Source organism: Vicugna pacos, chromosome 11, assembly GCF_048564905.1.
Source record: "Vicugna pacos chromosome 11, VicPac4, whole genome shotgun sequence".
NCBI lineage: Eukaryota > Metazoa > Chordata > Mammalia > Artiodactyla > Camelidae > Vicugna > Vicugna pacos.
The window spans coordinates 84,415,984-84,434,553 of record NC_132997.1 but is presented as its reverse complement, the minus strand read 5'-3'; the positions used below and the strand labels follow the sequence as shown (position 1 = coordinate 84,434,553).

The window sequence follows — 18,570 nt, the reverse complement described above, 5'->3', positions numbered from 1 at the left end:
AAACTAATAAATTCTTGTGCAATAATAATCGACTCAATGCAAACTGAGGTAATGAAAAGAACCTGCCCACCTTTCCTGTTGCCGCTCTAAGAAGCTGCTGTTTCTTTTCAAGATCTTCTCTCTTAGCAGCAAGTGCTTGCTGTTCTGCATTCTCCTCTCTCCACAAGTAGCTAATCAATAAAAATTAGACTCTTTAATTTGAAAAACATTAAGATAATACACTAACAGTACACAATTTTGACTACTGAAATTAAACTTCAACAGCTAATTTATAACTTAAAGACCATCTAACAGCCAGTAACTAGCATTATTCAAAAATATTAAGGCACATTTTAGCCTATACTAACTTTCTCTCACTCTGTAATTCATCTTTCTTATTTTTTACTTCATAGTATTTTCTGTCCAGTTCTTCTACTCGAGCTTTGACTTCATTAAGATCCTGATCCAGTTTCTATGGAAACAAAAAATAATTCAAATTCAAATTTAAAATCCAATTTCATGTAAACTAACCCACAATGACAGAAAGCAGACCAGATGTTGCCAAGGGATGGGGGAGGAGGAGAGGGAAGGAGAGGAGGAAGGGAGAAATTACTAAGGTGGGTATGGGAAACATTTTGGGGTGATGAACAGGCTTATCTTAATTGTGGCAATGGTTTAACAGGTATATACATATGTCAAAATAATCTGTTCACTAATGATCTAAAACTTACTTCTATAATACGTAATTTAGAATTTCAGAAGAAAAAAATACATTAGTAAGTTCTCAAAACACTGCAGTGCATACTTTTCGTACTGCGCTCTCCCCAGAAGGAAAGTACAGAACACAGAAGATTTAGGAATATACTGAGAAGCAAAAGGTTGTTTTGCACAATATAATTAGCACTGTAAAATCATTTCTATCCAGTTTATAAAGGACACAGTTCATCTTAACAAGTGGTCATTTTTATACCCTTAAGTGTGACTGAAATATTAAAAAAATAACTTCAACTTGAGAAACAACAAACAAAACCTCTCACTGGAAAATCTTGGCCAATCACCAAGCTCTTTCAAAAAGGGCATCTGTTGAAATCGGTATTTCCATGAATTCATGACAAAATGCTTTTTATTTATTTCAAGACAGGACTATAGCTATCTCAGAGAAAACTACACTAACAAATTCCCAAATAACTGACTACTTGGTTCAACTTCTTGTTTCCCATTCCCTCCATAAAATATCCTGACCAAAGCCCAAAGCACATTGGACTCTCAAGGCCAATATGCTGTCTGTTACTCCTGGTAACTTTTCCTACCAGTTGAGTTGCTTATGGTTACAGTCAGTTCTGTTTTCTCCCCACTATGTTTTTATTTTGGAGAAACTGTGATTACATTAAATATTAGATGAACTGATGATACGAGTACAAGGAAAAGAGTTGTTTCTTTAAAAAACTGACTTAGTTTTGGACACATTCTAGGTAAGTCACTAAAATTTGGATTAAATGGGCAAATCAACTCTAAAAGATTAGGGGAAATAATATATAATAAATAATACATAAGTGCATATATTAATAAATAATATATACTTTATAATAGTAATTCAAAATGTCAAATCACAAAGTCAAGTAAACACTGAAAAGCTGGTCTAGATTAAAGGAGATAACAGACACATGACAACTAAATGCAATACATGATCTTAGACTGAATCCTGAATTCTGTTCTCATCCAACTTTAAGGAGAACTGTATTTACAAGTGTGGCTCATAAGAAGAAAGTCCCCTAGGAACTCCGATCACTACTCATATTCAAAACAAGTATCTTCGGCTTTACATCAAAAGATTGGTACACAATCTGGTGGAGAATGCTAACAAGCGAGGCTATGCATGTGTAGGGGCTTGGGGTATATGGGAGATCTTTTAATCTTCCTCTCAATTTTGCTGAGAACCCAAAGCTGCTCTAAAAAAAGAGTCTAAAATATAAAGGTCTGGTATATAAGCATACATTTATCTATTTAAAATTAAATACTTAAGATATATATATGTATGTTTATATACATATAAATAATACATATAAATATTAAATGTAAAACATATATAGGTATACATGCTTAAGATTTTACGCTTTTAGTGGTGTTTTTGGATAAACCAATGATACCAACTGGTGCAGCTTTCATTGGGTAAGAAGGTTCCTTCTGGGCAGGTATATATATATATATATTCTCCTTATCCTATACCTGCCCTACTCACTCCCTTCTCATCACTTCCATCATCCTGTAATCACCTATATATTCCCACACACATCACTTAAGAAACCATTTTTCTCCTTTTTTCATTTTCAATAATGTAAAAATGTCTTATGCTGTAAGTGATGATTTTATCTTCTTCATTTTTCAAGAAAATGCTAACTAAACGTGCATGGTAAATGTTTTATTTAGAAAATGTTAAAAATCACCTATGCTTTAATTAAAAAATGCAGTAATAAAAATTCTGCAGTAAATTATTAAATTGACAGGAAATTACATTAGAATATAAAAATGGAAAAATTTTAAGTTACCAAAAAGTCATGTTTTAGACTTGCATCACATTAAAGTTAAGGATAGAGTTCAGATACATACTACTAATTCAAAAAAATGTATTTTAAAATATATTCAATCTACATGGATACTCAACAACACAGAAAAAAGTCTCCTTTAAAAAAGAGAACTACCATATGTATAATATTAAATTGCCCTGGTCTTTTCCAATCAAGTATCTGTCTTGAATATTTTAAGAGTAGCACGTAAACTATTTAAAAATAAAACTTAAAGAAACTGCACATGTTCACACTTTTCTGAAGGATTTCACAAAGCAGCTATAAAAGTTCTTACATTATACTGCTCCAGATTTTTCTCTTTATTTGCCTCAGTGTCCTCCAAATCCTTATGTATAGCAGCAATCTGTCTCTTCTTGTCATTAATAGCCTGATCTAAAGATTTGAGTTCCTTTTTAATCCACTTATCCCTTTCTTCTTTTGATGTAAACTGGCTTCCTCGACCCTGTTTTGCATAAAGGTCTGTTCTTTCCTGGGTAGCTTGGGCCAATCTACACAAGATAGAAGAGAAGGGATTGAAAAGGAGAATAGGAAACAATCAAGTTTAATTGTAATCAATACATCAAGAGTACATAGAGACAAGAGCCATTTTTAAAATTCAAAAAAAGGGAACTAAGTATCAAAAGTAACTATTATCTAATAGAGCTCCTTGGACTAGTTCTATATAGCATTAGTTTAACTTCAAAATCAGTTAAAGTCAGGTAAAACAGCCCATCCCCTAAGGATTTAAGGTCATTCCAGGTTGGGTTACTCAGTAAATCTAAACAGTTCTGCTACCCCATCTCAGGAATTTTAAAAAATTCTCCAACTATATTTAACCACATAAATATTTTCAACTCCTCACAGTAAGACACTATAAAAATTAAAAGGCAAGACAAAGACAGAGAAAACACTTAAAACATACAGAACAAATATTAATGCCCAGATAACATAAAACAACCCTATAAACAGTAAGAAAAAAATCAGAAAACAAATGGGCAAAGGATATAAACAGGCAATTCATTAAAACGAATTTAAGTGGCATAAAAACATAATGTACTAAATTGTAAAGTCAGCAAATGTTAGCAAGTACAATCTGCAAATAGATACTAATGTCTGTATGTTAGAAAAACACTTACTTAAAGAAGAAAGTGGCAGAATGAACATACAGGAGGGTATGATTTGGGTAAAAAAAGAACAATCATCGAGTATGTTTTTAAAAGCCCAACAACACTTAGCTATGTTATCTTAGACAAGTTATTGAACTTCTTAGAGTTTCAAGTTTGTCGAATTTATAGTGGGGATAATGTGGCTCTCCCATGGCTTTTGAGTAGAAAAAATAGGCAGTATGCATACAGTAATGCTTGGCCCACAATAGTTGTTTAACATTGGCTATTACAATGGGCATTAAACTTACGCCCTTAATTACTGTACCTTTTTAACCTACAACTACTTAAGGTTCTACAGAGGAACCATGGAGAAAGTTAGAACTGTTGGTGAAAACAAATCCCAGACCTAGCAATTCCTCGCTCTTCTTTTTCTTTTACACTGTTGAACTTAGGTTCTGTTTCTGCCAGTTCTTTCTGCTTTTCTTCTATTTTTTCAAGCAGCTTCTGCCTTTCTTTTAATAAGCGTTTCTGTAAATAAAGCAAGATAAGTAAAAATGCAATCCACTTAAAAACTGTTGCTTAATTTGTAAGTCTAGCATAAAATATTTTCTGTTAAAAAAATCCATGAGAAAACTGATCTGCAACACAAAACTTTTAAATGTAAGTAACAAAGACAGTACTGAGTTGCAACTTGAATGCAAATTATTTTAATATGTCAGGCTTTTTTACAAAAATTCAAACATGCACCCCTCACAGGACTGTCCTCTGCAGTTCCCACTCACTTGAACATGCATGTCTTTCATTTTTAGCATTTTAACTTACCCTCTGTTCACTATTGCCTGCCAATTCATCTTGTAAATCCTTGGCTTTAAGCTCTAACTTAGTCCTCTGCTTAATTTGTTCTTGTCTTTCAGCACTCAGCTGCTCCTTTTCTTCTTTCATAGCTGAAATTTTAGTTTTCAGTTCTCTAACTTGACGCTCAATATCCTATTCAAAAAGTATCAGACAGAAAACAAGTCAGACAATTAGATGTACAACAGCAAAATCAAAACACCACTGGTCTGTCTCTTTTCGTTTCACTTATACTTTCAGTACTATTTTTTCTAATACTCAATCTCAGTGATGCCCCACTTGAAGTTACCAATCCATAATTCTGATACAGAAAGTTTACTGGGGTCAAAAAGATGAGTTAATCTAAGGCTAGTTTATAACCTTACCTCCATTTTATCTCTTGCATCCTGCTGGGCATCTCTTAATTGTCTGGATTTTTCTCCACTAGTCTCTCGCTTAGCAGAAAGCTGGAAAAAAAAACCAAGCTATGATTTCTAACCCATTTTGTATTTGTTTCATATTTTGTAGTATCTAGCAAAAATTTTTAGTATCTGCTAAAATAAGCATTCATTTAAAAAAGTTTTTCCAAAAATAATTTAACTGGTTTTAAACAGAAAATGTCTAAAGTTTTCAGCATTACCTAAAACAAATTTTTGTACAAAATGTCAGCAATACTAACTACAAAATACACTTTAAAAAGCTAGAAAAGCAGTTCATAAAACTTTAAAGGTGGTTTCCTCTCATCCTGGTCTGCCTGACACCACCAACTGATTATATTTCAGATATAACTACAGCAAGGACCAGGTGGGTCTAGGCACGCTCTTTGGAGTAAACTGAAAGAGCAAATTTGCTGAGTAATTTAATTCACAAAGAGGTTTAAAAACTTTGAAGTTTGTATATAAAAATCACTGAAAAGTATAAATACAGTGTGAATTTAACACATTTCTAAAAATAAAATTTATCTGAAGTGGCAAAGGTAAATATTTTACCTCATCAAGTTTAGCACGAGTCTCGTTAAGTTCCTGATTGTAAATGGTATATTCCAGGGCTCGTCTCATTTTATCCCACTTCTGATACTGAGCTAGTTCTTCCTTTTCTTCCTCTAAGGTATGTAATCTCTCTTCAATGTATTTTAACAACTCATTGATTTTTTCCCGTTTGCCCTCTTGAAAAAAATGGAAAAGGCGTGAAGGAGTTCAATAAAATTTTTATGTAATACCACTTCTCAAATATACCATGAGTTAATCTTAAGAACTACATCATTATTTCTTTGATATTATGTGGTAACCAAATCTAAGATACTAAAATGGCAATTAAGATGCTTCATTACGAAAAGCATCAAAGAACAGACTTACACATGGTTACACTGATTCTTTTACTATACACCTTTAAGTAAAGGTCTCAATTGAAGCTTCCTTTAAAAGCCAGTGTGCCTTCTAATAACAAAAAAACAAAAAACAAAACCTACTTAATACCACTGATGTCACTGATTCTCAATTTTTATAACAGCATTATTCTACAGCTATTATATACTAAATACCTACTATAGTCCAATTGTGGTGCTATTTTGCTCCCCTATTCACCACTACGAACCATAAAAAAGGATTTTACAGATGGGGAAGCTTTGGACCAGAGAGATCAAGTCTAAAGTCACAATATCAGGTAATTATTACTCAGATTTTGGACCCAGGACTGTCTGACTGTAAGCCATGAGAGGACGTAGCACTTGAAAAGCAAAGTAGAGTTTCCATAATAAACGTACTAAGGAAGATTCTAAGTTCAAAGTATTACATTACTTGCTCCTGAAAAACTTAAAATCTAATGCCAACTGATATTCCAAAAAAATTTTTTTTGAGGAATACATCCAAATTTGTTATCCGAACAAGGAGGAGGACATTAGAAGCACCAAACAGATGACCTAGAAAAGCACTATTATCTCACACTGACAACTTCTTTATTCAAAGATACAAATTACGGAAATCTCAAACCTTGAACTGCCTGAAACTAATTTTCTCTCCATTCAGTACATAGACAAAGTATCATACAATATACTCCCGAGAGTAGACAACTCCTTTCAAGTATCATAACACAATGAAAAAGTAATTCACAAGAAGAATAAATAAGGTAGAATCACATTTATTTTACCTGTTTCCTTCATTAAAGAGATGCTTTCTTCCTTTCGTTCATCATATACTCTAGTACCAGCTACTTCTCTCAATAGTTTTAGTCTCTGAGAATCTGGTGCTGTTGCCATCTGGTTGATCTAAGTTTTAGAAAACTAATTATTACAGAGCTGCAGACTGCTCTTTAAGAACTCTACCTTGAAAAGTATTCACATGCTCAGTTTTAAGAAAAGTATGAGTTTGCACTAGGAAAAGAGAAATGAACAAGACAGGTCTTGCCTGCAAAAAGCCTACATTCTAGTGGGGAAAAAAACCAGAAGTAAGCATACCATTTCAGTGTAACTGCTATGAGAAAAACCCATGTAGAATAAGAAAATAAAGCATAAAGAGTTGGGGTGACGACAATGCTCTTGTAGAAGAGGCAGTCATAGATAGCTCATTTGAAGTGACACACGAGCAAAAACTGAAATGATGTAAAGGGATCTATATGGAATTTGTGTCAGTTTAATTGTTCTTTCAAACCAGTCTCCTTTAAATAAATTTCTCTTATAAAGACAATCTTTTCAAAATCTTGTTCTTAAAGTGAAACACTATATTCTTCCTAATTAATTCTTCTGAACGCAAACTTTCCAACACATATCTAAAAAAGCCTCCAATATTAAATAAGTAGGGGACATTTAAAAAAAACATCTCCCCAGTCCAAAACAGTGCAACAGAAAGCTATTAGGACACTGCATGGTATGTGCTAAGAGAAACAAATTATTTCAGATGTATATAGTTTAAAGTATATTAGGAAAGAGTAGAACAATCAGGTAAAGTATATAACTCCTAAAAACTTTCAAGAATATAATCTGTATTGCAGGAAAATAATATGTAGCATTATCGTAGATTTCTGGTAATGCACATTTTTTGGTCGTTTTAATTCTGTGATATACGAACAGAGTATTAACTTTAGAAAGTAACTTTTTCAAACATGATTTTTATAATGTTTCTGTATTTTTAAAAAGGATCATGATTTCTACAAACCAAAAATGCCTTCCAGTACAGTGCACTTTGGTAAGTGATAGATTACTAAGAAAACAAGATCCACTTGGACAACTCTGCTGAAATACTTTTATCCCACTATGGAATGGATCTGTTTTGTACTTTACGGCACATAAAAGGTAATACAAACCTCACTGCAAAATAAATCAATGAAAACAGAAGACAGTAAGGTCCATTTTTGCTCTGACTTAACCACTAGACTCACACCAAATTCATCATTCAATGAAACTCAGAAAATAAACTCCATTAAAGAAAGATTAACATTATTTTTTTTACCTTTCCTTGTTTAACAATATAATAAGGATTGCTTCGAGAAAAACCAGCACTTTCAAGGAGATTCATCACATCATTTTTCCTGTTGATAAACAATTAAAATTTTTTTCAAATAAGTAACAATCCAACAATTAGCAAAAAAAAGTACACTAACTCCTGAGTTAAGGAGCACAACGGAGTAGAACAGTCATTAATCATCTGTTTTATCAGTCTCAGAGATCTCTCTTCTGATTCTCGTATCTAGTCTCTCAATATAGACTTGTTGAACATGAGGCAAATATGCCTCATATGAGGCAAGTTAACAGAATATTTTTACTCTTTTGTAAAGAAACTACAAACATAAAGAAAAATGCTTACGTGACCATTTTCTTGTCTAAGAAATACTGATCCTTTTTGGCACCAATAACTCTTCGAAGTGAAACTTCTTCTTTATCAATCTAAGAAAAAAATGTAAAAGATCCAAGTTAAATTTAATAGGAAAAGTGGAAACTTTTTAGTTAAAAAGGTCACCTTAGAGTCCCCACCAAAGCAATTATTTTGAAATTTCAATTATCTCACTAAAAATATGCCATGAATACTCAATTCTATGACAAAAATATTCTTTCCGCAATACTTTGCATATTCTCATTTCTTTACCAGAATATTCATTATAACTTTAAGACAAAATTAGCATGTAAGCCGTATAGCTATTTTAGTATAAATTATAAAAGCCTAAGTACAGCTATAAATAAATGTTTCAAAGCAGGAAAAAAATCAGCTGCATCACTAAAACTCTCAACATTATTACTGAAAAGAAAAAGCAGTTACTCACTGGCAACCGGTTGTCTGAATTGTCAAAAATAATCTCCACAAAAGCAGAAATAACACGAGGACCAGTACCCTCCTAAAACATGAGAAAAATAAATGTGTCATTTAAGTAGTATTTTCGTATTCTTTACCTACTTTTAAAGTTAAGTCCACAGTAACAAGTCTGATTCAACAGAGAAAAATTTGTCAGACTAGTATACATTCTTTCGGCAAAACAGCAGACACTAGATTAGGATAACACTATGCAATCAATAATATTTGATTCTGAATTTAAAAAATGAGAACTATACAAGTGATATCAACGTTAGATGTACTTAGGCCTTGTTCTGCAGACCACTGCATTAGAACACAAGACTCCATAGCACCCAATTCTACCTATCTGCTAATATAAAAAACATTCTGAGGCTTTTCTCTTATAGACCCATCTTAATGCTAGAAAGAAACCCTAACAAATCATATAATTGCTGAAACTGTCTTTTTAAACTACAAAACTCTATGTAGTTTTAAATCTGCTGTGAAAACAGACATTCAATATGTGTCACATTTGACCAATGTGTGACACAACTTACACACCAAGCCCAAATAATTTCTAGATTCTGAAAAATGTTATTATGTAGTAGTTCAATACAATGAAGAATGATACTTAAAGAAATTATTCTTTCCATGCCAATCTGAGAAATCTAAAAGGAGATTTTTCTATAGGGAGTCAATCCTGATTACTGGACTAAAAATTCAAATCTAAGAGTGATGGGAAAAACGAAGATAACGCTTAAAAAAAGAACTTTCTAAGTGTAAGAGACATTTCTGAAATACATTGAGGAATCTCACTGTCTGGGCTTAATTACGAGCCATATTTAAACCTAAGAAAGATAAACTCTATCCTTTTATCATAGCTTTTTATAATTTCTTATCCTAAAACTAGTTTATCTTTCATAATTATCTAATGATAACGTCTACTAACTTTCACTACTACAAACATCTGTCTTTCATATGGAAAATGATGTAACCATTTAAGTACAAATATGGCTAAAAATAACTTTATGTTGATTAGTTTGTAATGCTTGCTTTTCTATGCTGCCAATTAACTTCTGATTCTGAGTCTCAAAGTTTTCTTTTTTGAGTCTCAGTTTCTAATCCCCAACCTAACTCTTCTTTCTCCTCAGCAAACCTGCTTCTAGTACCTGACCAGCCCATACTCTTAATAATGAATTTATATTTATATGGAAGACATATACATCTATAGGGAAATCCTACAAATTTCTTACCATTATATAAAAAGTAAGCCTTTACCCTGCATTAATATAGTATGATAAATTTCAAAGCAGAACACACATAAGAGATAGACTGTGTCGTGTTCACAACTTAATCTGAAACTTGAACAAATAATTTTGTTTACCAGAACTGACAATGTATTTTCAGAAGTATATACTATCAATAACATCTTAGAGCAGTCTCACTCACATGCAACAAAGCTAATCGCTGTTCTGGACGAAGATGACTAAATTCATCACTGAGAACAAACTGAATTGCTAGAAATACAAAAACAAGTATTAGTACAATTTAAAAAAGTATTTATGCTTTTTTCATAATTTCCCATACCTTCACAGAATATAGTATATCAGGTAATAAACAATGCAGATAAAGTAGATTACCTGTTTCATATAGAAAAAAGAATGCAGAAAATTTGCCTGTACTTTAGACTAATCAGCTAAGAAATGATATTAGAAAACTCTTGTTTCCATTGAAACATTTAAAGTAAGAAAAAAAAAAACACTGAGGTACATGAAGAGACAAGCAGTACTAAGGTCTACCTTTTGGTCAAAGTATACACTGGTTAGGTTTCACACCATATTTGCTTTTACCCACTACACATAAATGATATGAATTAAAATATTTAACAAAATAGGATACATTCCTATAATATCCTTAATTGGATACTTCATCAAAAGAAACAGAACTAAGTAGGAGTACTGGACAATGTTTCAGATTTCCACTTTCTCCTGCAGTATTTACACTACCTGTCTTCTGTAAGCAGCAGCCATTCCTACTTTCATATAGAGTGCCTAAGTGGACAACCGTGTCCTAGAAGAGGAACTCTTTACTCAACTGTTCTTCTTCCAGTACACCCAAGAGACCTTTGATACTTTAAGAGTGTGTGTATATGAATGTGTTTGCTGAGGGTGGAGGTGGGGATTGGTTTTCTTTTATTATCACCTTGGAGGGGACAAATTCAAGCTGCCCTCATCACCCCCAGAGTACTTCCACTCCAATCCTACTGTCTCACTATTCCCAAATTACAATCACTGATGGGGCACAGAGGATCCTTTCGATCTGTGAGCACATAAGGAATAGAACCTTTGCTATTACTAAACCCCGCTTTTCCTCAAGCACTACTCAACTAAGAGGTTCAAAATTTTTTCAACCTACTCCTTCTATGGTCCAATACTGTTAAAATATTTTTTCTCCCCAAAGGATTTGTTAAGAGGCATTTCTATTATTAAATGCATTTTATCTTTAAAGACAATTTTCAAAGCCCTATTTACTATCTTCAAACTGACAACGGTCTCCATGGAGTCCATTAAGTTTTAATACTCCTTCATCTTTTATTGAAATAATTGATTTATATAAAGCCAATAAGCCATTTTCCAAAATAATATTAATTATTCCCCTCCCCTCCACTCCCATCTGTTCGCATTTACAACATTTATATACTGCACTCAAGTTTAGAAAGTACTTCCATACATATTATTTCATTTGATTCTTACACTCTAAATCCTCTCCATTAAATTGCAACCCGGTTTGAAGAAGTACTTCTTGTGCTTCATGCAGACACAACCTCTGATAAACTGCCTTAAGATATCTAGGGCTTATTATATTTAGAATTCAAAAAACAATACCTACCATAAAAGAAGTTACTTTTTCCAGATCCATTTCTGCCCACTATAAAATATCCAAAAGCACATGTTATTTTGTATAAAAAACAATAAAATAAAACTTTACTGAAAGTATTAAAAAAATATAAAATCCAGTTTTCTAACATAACATCTTAAAAACTGAAATTAAATACAACAGAACAGTGAACAAAAAAATCATAGACAGCTTTAATTAGTAACTGAGTACAATTTTTATAGACTTCAGATAGCCTTTTTCTTAAAGAAATTTATTATTCTTCTGTTCTTTCCCAATAGTTTAAAGTTAATAGATATAACTATACTATCTGGTTTTCATAATTTATAATCACTACAATGAACATGTAATTCTATATTAATTGTATATAGTATTTTTAACAATTTAAAGATTCGTATATGCTAAAATTTTAAAATACTTAAATAACCATTTTAAATTCGCAAACCATTTCCATGTTAAAATGTTTCTGATCAGCCCTATACATCACGTATAGTCTCTTATAATCACAAAAATATAGACAACTATAAGGCATTTGTTTTTACTATGTGAATTCACAAATAAACAATTCTATACATAAAAGGATATCAGATGTTTCAGATTTAATGAATTCATTTGAACTTTCTCATTTAGCAAAAATGTCACTGTTGAGTAATGAATAACCATGCCAATCTCTCTCAGTCTTGGCCAATATCCTTAACAAATTAGCCCCAAAGCTATCACCTTCAATCCAAAGTAAATTCTAAAGAGATGAAACAGTAATCAAGTACTTGAAAAAAAAAAAAGGGATATACAGACAAAGAGGCCAGCTTGAAGGGGGCTTCCACTGGCTAAATTTAGAGCAATTTGAGCACTAAAATAATTAGATGAATTATAAATTAGTGCTGGAGGTGGATAATCCATGCATCCATCCTAATAATAAAAAGATAAACAAATAGCCAAGGAGGGAGAGCTCTTGCTTACAGTAGAATACCAAGTGATAAATGTGAAAGGAGTGCTGGAATGGAAAATTATCATTCTGTAACCATCAGAATAAAGGCAAGAATTATCAATGGATGCTAAACCTAGGGAGGAATTTTAATAAGGAGCACAATATTTGCATAGTCCAAAAGTGTCTCCCTATCCACATATTTACTAATTGCAAGGAAAAAAAAACACTAACTATACAGTGGAAAAATTGGACACAACCTTTACTGGCTGATCAGAAGTAACATCAATAAGAAGTTGATGAATATCATCTGCCTCCAAATGTAAAACTCTGACAAGGACACATCATTTACATAATATTTTCCAAAAATAACATTATAAAAGACAAAAGAAAAAGAAAGGCTATGGAAATGACCCAGATTAAAGGAGACTAAAGAGACAAGACAACTAAATGCACTACCTAATCCTAAATTAGATCCTGTACTAAGGGAGAAAAATGCTCCAAAGAACATTTCTGGGTCAATGAACATAACTGGAAAATAAATAATTTTATTTTATTGGATGTTAAATTTACTGAAATTGGTAACTATAATGTAATTATAAAAAGTATCTCATTCTCAGAAAGTACACATTGAAGTCATAAGTAAAGGAACATGATGTACATAACTAACTAAAAAAAGTGAGAGTGAGTGCAAATGATAAAGCAAGTGGGGAAATGTTAATAGTAAGTAGGTATGTATAAAAGATATGGGTATTCTCTGTACTGTTCTTATCCATGCAACTGTTCTGTAAACTTAAAATTATCACAAAATAAAAGTTTAAAAACATAATTTATCATTAAAATGATGGAAATAGTTCAAACCATAATCCACTCATAAATAACTGAAAAATTTATAATTTCCCTTGAAGAATTACTCCTACCCACATAGTGGAATACTACATAGCAATTTTAAGGATGTTGAATATTTAATGATAAAGATAGTCAAGTTTATTCTGAAGGAAGAAAAAAATAGCTGATTATCAACAGATTAGTACAAATCAATTTTTATTTAAAAAGGCATACTTATATTGACGTACACAAAAACTGGAGAATTATTGAGACAGACCCAGTTTATACATGTCCCCAGATTCACCTACCCCAACCCAGGCTCTGGCTGCCTGTCAATATAGAGGCTGGTCTCCCAATACCTCAGGTTGTTTCAGCCTATCCTGGGGTGCATTCAGATCTGTGAAAACCCAAATAAGATTATAGTTCCCCAACCACTTCTAGGGGGTTAGTCCCCAGAGTAACACAATTCAAAAGCATGGGAGAAACCAATGCCCTATGTGGTAAATGTTCACCAAAGAGAGACAAGGACCAGAATATAAAACCCTCTCCACTCCTCTCCCATTTGAGCTTTCAAGGGTGTGGTGGGTTCACAAAGTCTGTCTGGACGTTACTCAGTGTGACCACAAACCAGCTGTATCTTCTTTATAAAGCTATGACTTTCCCCTCACCCTTGCCCTCAGACTGCACCCTCCTATTAAAGCCGTAGCAGCTAAACAGGCCTCCGGCTCTGTTTTCTAGGAAACTAGGGCTAATACAAGTTAATATTAAGAATGGGTATCTCTGAGTAGTTTAATTTTTGTTCCTTTTAGCTTTTATGCTCTTCCATAATGTTCTATAACTTCATATTTCTTTCTTTTGCTCGAAGACTAGAAAAAAGGTAACTTTAAAAAAGTATATGGGCCCACTGTCGCCTATAGCAAGTGTAACTTTTCCCTTGTTCTTCACCTGGGTGGTCACACAGGCACCCCTCATCTGACTGGCCCGCTGTTGTCTATGGCAGCGTACCCCTAATAAACTTTTCTAGTCTCGTACTTTATGTCTGGTAAATTGTTTTACCAATCCTTATGTCACTGGCTCACCAACCAGCCGCCTTGTTGTGCCCACAACAGTTCGGAGATTTAAATATCATTCAAACATCCAAATATCAGCACATGAGGTATCTGCCTTCAAATCCTATTTTTTTTAAGGGTCAAAATCACTCAAAGTGGTACTCTTTCTCACGGTATTTTTAGGATCAATCTCAGTCTATACTACTTTTGCTCTTTCTTACATGATTAAGGGACCTGTTTTTAAAACATGTTAAACTAATAAAATCATTTTATGTTTTGTTTTTCCGTTAAACAAAAGAAAGAACACAACCTCCTTTGTAACTGTGAATATTAACAATCCTAATGTTGCAACCAAAGTAGTAAAACAGCTAAAACAAAAACACTTGATAGGACCTATAGAAATAACTTAACCATCCTAGGTAATAATGGCCATCATTTTACAGCTTATTTATAAAATGACAGTCAGTCCTCTCAATCACAAATCCCCTGGGTTCCATACCCGGGATTTAATCAACCAAAGACTGAAAATATTTGGGGGGAGGGGGAGATTTCCAGAAAGTTCCAAAAAGCAAAACTGGAACACTGTGCCAGACACAAGTGGGCAACATTTACATTGTACTTATAAGTATTTACATATCATTTATGTAGTATTATCAGCCATCTAGAGACATGCTCAGGTTATACGCAAAAGACTAAGCTTTTATAACAAGTTTTATACAAGGGAATGAGCATTCCCCAGATACCCAGGGACACTTGTATACAACTGATACATTAAGATATTTATCCACTTTTAACTTCTAAGTTAAGGAAATAATATAAATCTAGTAATTATTCATTTTTCTTCATTTCTAAAGATTTTCTTCTTGATAAAAAAGAAAACTCCAGTACAATCAAGCTACCTAACGGCACACCAATTCAATTAATGATTCCTAAGTAGGTAAGGCAACGGAAAAGTATATTTTCTTTATTCCCAACTACAAGGTTGCAACTGATGTATAGATGGCAGGTTTTTTTCTTGCCCTCAATTTAAAATTTTTATTATTTATTTCATAATAAAGTACACCTCTGGAAAGTTCTCTGGGACCATCAGCATTTAGTGTTCAGCTTTTACTGATTTCTGTATGAATCTCACCTCACCCCATGCCATGGACTGGATTGTGTTCCACCCCCCAAATTCTTATGTTGAAGCCCTAAACTCCTATGTGAAGCTTTTTAGAGATGGGGGCCTTTGAGAGGTAACAAACAGGAGGTTAGGAGGGTGGGGCTTCAGGGTGGGATTAATGCTCTCATAAGAGGGGAAGGAAGAGGCTCAAACAAAGGTCTTGTGCGCATGATGGAGAGGGAGGCCTCCAGAATAGTGAAAAAACAAATCCCTGTTGTTTAAGCCACCTAGTCTATGACATTTTGTTACAATAGACCTAGCTGACTAATACCAATATACCCTCTAAGGATCACACTGTGCAGCATAGCTCTATGTAAATAGCACATTCTATGCTTTTCTGATGTCTAGAAGCACTCGCTTCATCTATCCTTTAAAAACTCAGCAGAATGTCAGAAAACAATTTTACTGGTTGCATCAGCAAAATGGAAGCCCATAAATGAAATATTATATTGTAAGGCAATCACCACTACCCCCTTATCCTAACACAACTGCTTTCTCATTTAACCTTTCCAACAGCTCTGAGATGTGTATCATTATCTCCACTTTACAAATGAGAAAACTGAAGCACCTAAGGCAGTAAAGTTTGGAAAAGATTACATGGCAAAACTGGGATTTGAACCCCATTCCACTATGCTCGTTTATGCTCTTCCCACCAAGCTGTGTGGTCTGTCCTTGGACATTATGATAGGACAAAAAAATCTGAGAACAATCTAATTTGTGAATAAAAAATGGTCATCTTTGAAATTAGGCAATAGTGACCATTTTAACTAGGAAATGGCATATCAAGAATAACTGAAGTGCTAAATTCAGTGTCATTCACTATAAACTTAGAGCTATTAAAACACACATACAAGGCTACTCAAATAAAAATGAGTAATTTACAATTATCTTATCCAAGTATTTTAAATGTATAAAGTAAGCAATTTCATCAGTGCAGATAAAAGGCAGAAAAGTAATTTTATATAAAAAATACACATAAACTTATGTAATATTAAAAAACAATTCCTGTCTCCTTAAGCCTAAATACAGGCAGAATTTAAAAGGTTGCATAGACATAAGTCTGACTACTAAACCATGAACACTTACCAATAACATTATGTTTTGAACTGAAGGGGTCTACAATTGTTTGATCTCTGTAACTTCGAAAACCCTGGATAATAACCTAATAAATAAAAGAGATTTTTCAGAACACACCCAAAAATAAATAACTTCCAAACTAACATTTTCCTTTAGCACTCCTTCCTTTTCTGGTTTCTCATTTAATGCAAGATAAAAAAGTTTCCACTTCATAGAAGAAAAACTTATTTTGGAAAGGGGTGACTAAAAAATCTTCTAAAACTAGCCCGTTTATCAACCACCATTGCCAGTGTTCCTTTTTTTTTTTTTTAGAAGTCCTAATTAGTAAGCTGTTAGGGAACTCTTAAAATCAAGTAGACTGTATAACGTTCGTTGGAACACTAACCATTTCAGGGCTATAGTAAAAGTGTACTAAGTGTGCAGAATGCTCTTATAAGAGGGGAAGGAAGAGGCTCAAACAAAGGTCTTGTGCGCATGATGGAGAGGGAGGCAGCTTTCCTGGGCGCCCCTTTCAGTCACCTCCGGCCAGCCAAAAAGAGCTGCTGGTCCAGGAGAGGAGTGCTTAGAGTCCCACACTTCGAGCACAGAAACTTCGCAAAGAGCGTGAATGGGCTCATCTTTGGGGCGGACTCCAGCGCGGGAAGACCATTTTGACAGACATAAACAACGGAACGCGGAGGCGCTACACACTGCTGGAAGAAGGAGCCCTTTCACTTACCCGGTAAGTCAGAAAGAAGGCGGCCCCTGGTTAGGCTGACACCCCAGCCTGTATCCCCAGGGCGCCCCCGGCCCAGGGAGACCCCCTATCCCGGCACACTCCACGCAGAAAGCCTGCACGAAGGTCCCCAGCCAGGCAGGCCAACGCCGCTTCTGCCCCGCCGGGCCCCCGCGCCTCCGGCCTCTCCTGCCTCGACCCACCCGGGAAGGCCCGGCCCCTCCAAAAGGTCCGCCCCGCCGGCCCCTCCACCCCTCTCCCCTCAGACTGGTGCCCTGCGGAGGTGCCCGGGTGCAGAGAGGCGTCCCAATTCTCTGCGGCGCCCGCGCTCGCGGGCCGGGGCCTCTCCCCTCCCCCACACCCCCGGCCAGCCCCGCGCCCACCCGGCGGCGAGAAGAGGCCGCGGGGCGCGCCGCGACACCCCTGCCTCAAGGAGCGGTCCTCGCGGGCCTGTGACGGGTGGAAGGGACGCATAGGCCTCACCTGCTTTATGTACATGGTTCCGCGCCCCTAGCCGGGAGAAGGCCTCCCCCGCGAGAAGCAACAGCGCGGCCGCGGGGTCAGGTGAGGCGCCTAGGAGACCCCTCCCCCCAAAGCGCCGCTCGCTCCCCTCCAGCCAAACAAAATGGCGGCGCCCGTGGAGGCGGAGTCCGCGCCTCGGACGGAACCACCCTCGCGGTCCCAAGGAGCGTAGGGGGAGTCAGGGGATGGTTTGCTCATTGTTTTGGGCGAAAGGAGCCCCCACGTTGTCTCTAGGTGAATTTCACTTGATTCCTCAATTTTTACATGAACTTTTCCTGAGACTTAGTCTGAAGCTTCATTCAGAAAAGCCTTGATCGTGAGGTTTGCCCATATTCCCTCCGAGTGCGGAGCCAATGGTTGCGGCCACAAGGGGGGGAAGGTTCGGCGCCAAAGCCAAGAGTGAGAGTCAGTAGTGCTGCGGGCCGGGAGTCACGTGGTCTCGGGCTGTTTAAAATTGCGGAGCCCGCGCGGGCGGCGTCTGTCTCCGAACCCGCGGAATGCTAGACCTGCCGGAGGAATTCGGTGTGCGGAATCCCTGCTCCTCCATTATTTTCTCTCTCTTTAGGGACTATTAGAAATTTAGAACGGCCCCCACTGGCTCCGGACCGCGCACTCGCAGGACAGCCCCAGATGGACTTGATGCTCGAAAATTAGTTTT

General features: G+C 35.5%; 1 protein-coding gene across 1 annotated transcript in view; it reads right to left on the bottom strand.

Annotated features, from left to right (window-relative positions):
• The window catches only part of SMC3 (structural maintenance of chromosomes 3), a 30,280-nt gene extending 12,260 nt beyond the window's left edge, over positions 1 to 18,020 (bottom strand). Inside the window, exons 1-15 of the mRNA XM_006200210.4 lie at positions 17,874 to 18,020; positions 16,685 to 16,760; positions 11,629 to 11,667; positions 10,189 to 10,256; positions 8,732 to 8,803; positions 8,278 to 8,357; positions 7,924 to 8,002; positions 6,626 to 6,743; positions 5,470 to 5,645; positions 4,867 to 4,947; positions 4,472 to 4,636; positions 4,056 to 4,177; positions 2,839 to 3,052; positions 348 to 451; positions 71 to 170 (exon numbers count right to left, since the gene is read on the bottom strand). Of these exons, the coding sequence (XP_006200272.1) occupies positions 71 to 170; positions 348 to 451; positions 2,839 to 3,052; positions 4,056 to 4,177; positions 4,472 to 4,636; positions 4,867 to 4,947; positions 5,470 to 5,645; positions 6,626 to 6,743; positions 7,924 to 8,002; positions 8,278 to 8,357; positions 8,732 to 8,803; positions 10,189 to 10,256; positions 11,629 to 11,667; positions 16,685 to 16,760; positions 17,874 to 17,888 (1,509 nt within the window). The 5' untranslated portion in view covers positions 17,889 to 18,020. The remainder of the gene's footprint in view (positions 1 to 70; positions 171 to 347; positions 452 to 2,838; positions 3,053 to 4,055; positions 4,178 to 4,471; positions 4,637 to 4,866; positions 4,948 to 5,469; positions 5,646 to 6,625; positions 6,744 to 7,923; positions 8,003 to 8,277; positions 8,358 to 8,731; positions 8,804 to 10,188; positions 10,257 to 11,628; positions 11,668 to 16,684; positions 16,761 to 17,873) is intronic.
• Positions 18,021 to 18,570: the final 550 nt, after the last annotated feature.